The sequence below is a fragment of the Cebus imitator genome, unplaced genomic scaffold (genome assembly GCF_001604975.1).
Source record: "Cebus imitator isolate Cc_AM_T3 unplaced genomic scaffold, Cebus_imitator-1.0 Scaffold1037, whole genome shotgun sequence".
NCBI classification, from domain to species: Eukaryota; Metazoa; Chordata; class Mammalia; order Primates; family Cebidae; genus Cebus; species Cebus imitator.
In genome coordinates, this window is record NW_016108352.1 from 29,063 (window position 1) to 32,681 (window position 3,619).

A 3,619-nucleotide genomic window follows, 5' to 3' on the forward strand; every position below is an offset into this window, starting at 1 on the left:
CTGGTCTTGACCTCCTGACCTCAAGTGATCCACCCGCCTTAGTCTCCCAAAGTGCTGGGGATTATAGGCGTGAGCCACCGTGCCCGGCCCATGTGGATACTTTCTAGGTGATTTGAGGAGGAAAGGCACAGCCATGTCTCCTGAAGTTAACAAGCACTAAGCTTTCCCAAGTAGTGAAAAGTCAAGGCCCTGCTTCTGTCATTTATTCATTCAGCAGAAAGTCACTGAGAGCCTTCTGTGCAGCAGGCACAGTGCTAGGCAGTGAAAGAGACAGACATGTCCCCTGGACCCAGGGAGGGGACGACCAAGTGATGCCTGTCAGACCCAGACCTTGCTATTGGTCTGCAGCCTCTTCCCTCAGGCAACTTGTTCTCTATCAGGAGAAAAGAAATGATTATTATCTGGAGAGACAGGTGGCGTGCTGCTCCTGGAAGACTGGGTCTAGCTTGATCATGTGGCCAGTGGAAACCATTTTAAGTAGGAGGTTAACAGGAGTAAATTAGCATTTTAAAAATTGCCTATGGCCGCTGTGAAGCCAGTTTCACCAGCGGTCACTTGCCCATGCTGTACTGACACTCAGCTAATTCCTGGTCCTGCTCATTCAGCCCAGTTCAGCTCATATCACTTCCTGAAGAAACTAGACAAGAGTAGGGCCCCTGATCATCTTCACAGCACTAGTCCTAATAGCTGAATCTTAGGTCAGTTGTTAACGTCTGTGACCTCTGCAGGGAGAATGGCAGGGCTGAGTTTGAGATACATTGTTTCCCCAATGCCTGCAGCAGAGCCAAGCACAGTGGGAACTTTCAGAAAGCAGCGGTTGAAGGAACCCTGGAATCCCTGGGACTTAGTGCCTAGCACATAGTAATTGCTCCTCTAGAAAAGTTTCACCTTAGGAAGTACAGCAGGGTAAAATACAAGCCTGGACCACTTCCCATGTGGTATGCAGGGAACAGTTGATGGGGCAGAGGGCCTTGGGCTATAACCCTAGGAATTTCAGGGATCCTGATGATGGCTCTGGCATCCTCCATCTCATGGATCCTGCTTTTTTCTTTGCAGGCTCTGATGCTGGTCTCCGGTAGAAGCAGGTTGCTCACAGCTCTGCCGCAGACTCAGAAGTGGCCCTTTCAACCATCCAGAGACATGAGACTAGTGCAGTTCCAGGCACCCCACCTGGTGGGGCCTCATTTGGGCCTGGAAACAGGAAATGGTGGAGGAGTTATCAACCTCAACGCCTTTGACCCCACACTCCCCAAAACAATGACACAATTCCTCGAGCAGGGAGAAGCCACCCTGTCAGTAGCAAGAAGGTAAGTAAGTGGGCAGCATCGCCCTGAAGCAGCTGCCCTGGTCCCCCCGCACCCTCCCACCCCATCCCTGCTCTGGGAAACAGCACCAACAAATAGCTCTTTTGGAAGGGATCAGAGTAACCCCACTTTCCTTTCCCACCTGTTCTCTTTAAAGATGCTTAGAAATCTTATATAACAACATCTTCAATTTTCAGAGGGGAAAACTGAGGCCTAGGAGAGGTGATTAACCACGCAAGGCCATACATTTGGTGCTGGAACCAGGACGCTATACTTCATCATACTGCCTCCTCTGGGAGTGGAGTCCTTGACTAACAGGTCTGGGACTAGGGGTCCTAAAAGGCATCTTATGCAGCTAGGGGAGTGATTTAGACTCCTGGATCCTGCAAGGAGAAAGGACTGCAAAGAGGTTTTCTACAATACAGTTGTTCCTGGGTTTGGACTAGATTAGGTGAGAGTGTCCCTGAAGCCTGGAGCCCTGTAGAATCTGGTCTAAGGAGTTGAACAGTAAATTAAAAACACTCTAAAGATGTCATTTTCATCTGTTAAAGTGGGAAAAGCCCACAGTATCATTAACTGTATGTTCCCATATTGCCATATTCTGCAAAGATTGGAAACAACCTCCATGCCCCTCATTAGGGACTTGGGTATATCTCTATAGAGCAGTAACATGCAGCCACAAGAAAAAAAGGGGATGCTTTCTATGTATTGTTACATATTGTTAAGGCGAGATCTCCAAAATCAGTTGTTTTTTTTTAATGTAAATAATGTGCTATCATTTGCATACAAAGGGGTTCGAAAAGAATATCCATAGAGTAGCAGTAAAGAGCCAGGGGAATGGGGTAACCAGAAAGGGAAACCTTTCCATGTATTCCAATTTGCATCTTTTGAATTCTCTTACATGGACATGAGTTACCTAAGGGGAAGAGGAAATCAACACTGGATAAATAACAGCCCTGCTCTGATATCAAAGGACAATAGCTGGGCTTGATTTTCACACTGACTGATGGTTGATAGAGCTAGGAAATCATTTCAAAAAGCAAAACCTGTAGCTGCTGCAGGATCTGCCCAGCCTGCCCGGGATTTGCAACCTGTTCCCAGCCAGACCATCTCACTTGCTCTGGTCTCTGCAGAGCCTTGGCTGCCCAGTTGCCAGTCCTACCACGGTCGGAGGTAACCTTCCTGGCTCCAGTCACGCGGCCAGATAAGGTGGTGTGTGTGGGCATGAATTATGTGGACCACTGCAAAGAACTGAACATGCCCGTGCCCAAGGAGCCCATCATCTTCAGCAAGTTTGCCAGCTCCATCGTGGGGGCCTATGATGAAGTGGTCCTCCCACCAGAGAGCCAGGTCAGTGCCTCCCCACTGCTCTCCCTAGTCACTGGGCCCACCAGAAGGGCGTTGTGAACTCAGTATTCAGCCTACTGGAGCCACCTCTCACTCAGTAGTGCATTCAGCAGAAACTCTAGGTGATTATACATACAGTAATAACACTGGCCTTGGAAATAAAGTTAAGGTACATGTTTTCCCAATTACAAAAGCAATACACCTTCATTGTAGAAAATTAATAAAATAAACATTAAAAAATTATGTCATGCATATTCCCACTGCCCAAGGCAATATTACTGTTTTGATATCTATCTTCCCAGTGTTTCCCCACTCCTGTATATGTTTATAGTGTACATATCCTTACCTTTAACTTAAGACGCCATCCGGGGCATTTTTTCATGTCATTAAATACTCTCCCTGATGTGTTTTAGATTACTGTGTAGTTTTCTGTTGTACAGGGTAGTTTATATTCCCAAGTACCTTACAGCTGGAAGTTGTTTCCAGTTTTTGTCTTCTATAAATAAATGTTACAGTGAACATCCTTATGTAGAAAAGACTTTGCATGTCCATTAAAACATTATTATTTCCTGGGAGAGAGATCCAAGATGGCTGATCACTAGCAGCTCAGGATTGTAGCTCCCACTGAAAGTGCAGAGAACGAGAGGACGCCACATTTTCAGATCAATTTTTGTTGCTCACGCACCAGGAGATTCCCAGCGGAGGAGCCCCACATGTCGCCAGCGCGACTCTTGAGCCCAGTGAGGCAGTTTTGCTGCTGCCTTGGTGCGGCAGTTCTCCGTGCAGAGTCAGAAAAGCACCATCAATCTTAAAGCCGCCGTTTTGGCCGGCACAGTGGGTTGCTCAGATTTTAGTGCCGGGAATCAACAAGTTGGACATCCATTCGGAAACCCAACTATAAAGACAGTAATTATAAAGACCACAGATGGATAAATTTATAACAAAGGGAAGAAACCAGCCTAAAAAGG

At 46.9% G+C, this 3,619-nt stretch overlaps 1 protein-coding gene across 1 annotated transcript in view; it reads left to right on the top strand.

Annotated features, from left to right (window-relative positions):
- The window catches only part of LOC108298681 (fumarylacetoacetate hydrolase domain-containing protein 2B), a 13,206-nt gene that overhangs the window by 1,812 nt on the left and 7,775 nt on the right, over window positions 1-3,619 (top strand). The window contains exons 2-3 of the mRNA XM_017521287.2: window positions 1,057-1,307; window positions 2,438-2,654. Coding sequence (XP_017376776.1) covers window positions 1,063-1,307; window positions 2,438-2,654 — 462 coding nt within the window. The 5' untranslated portion in view covers window positions 1,057-1,062. The remainder of the gene's footprint in view (window positions 1-1,056; window positions 1,308-2,437; window positions 2,655-3,619) is intronic.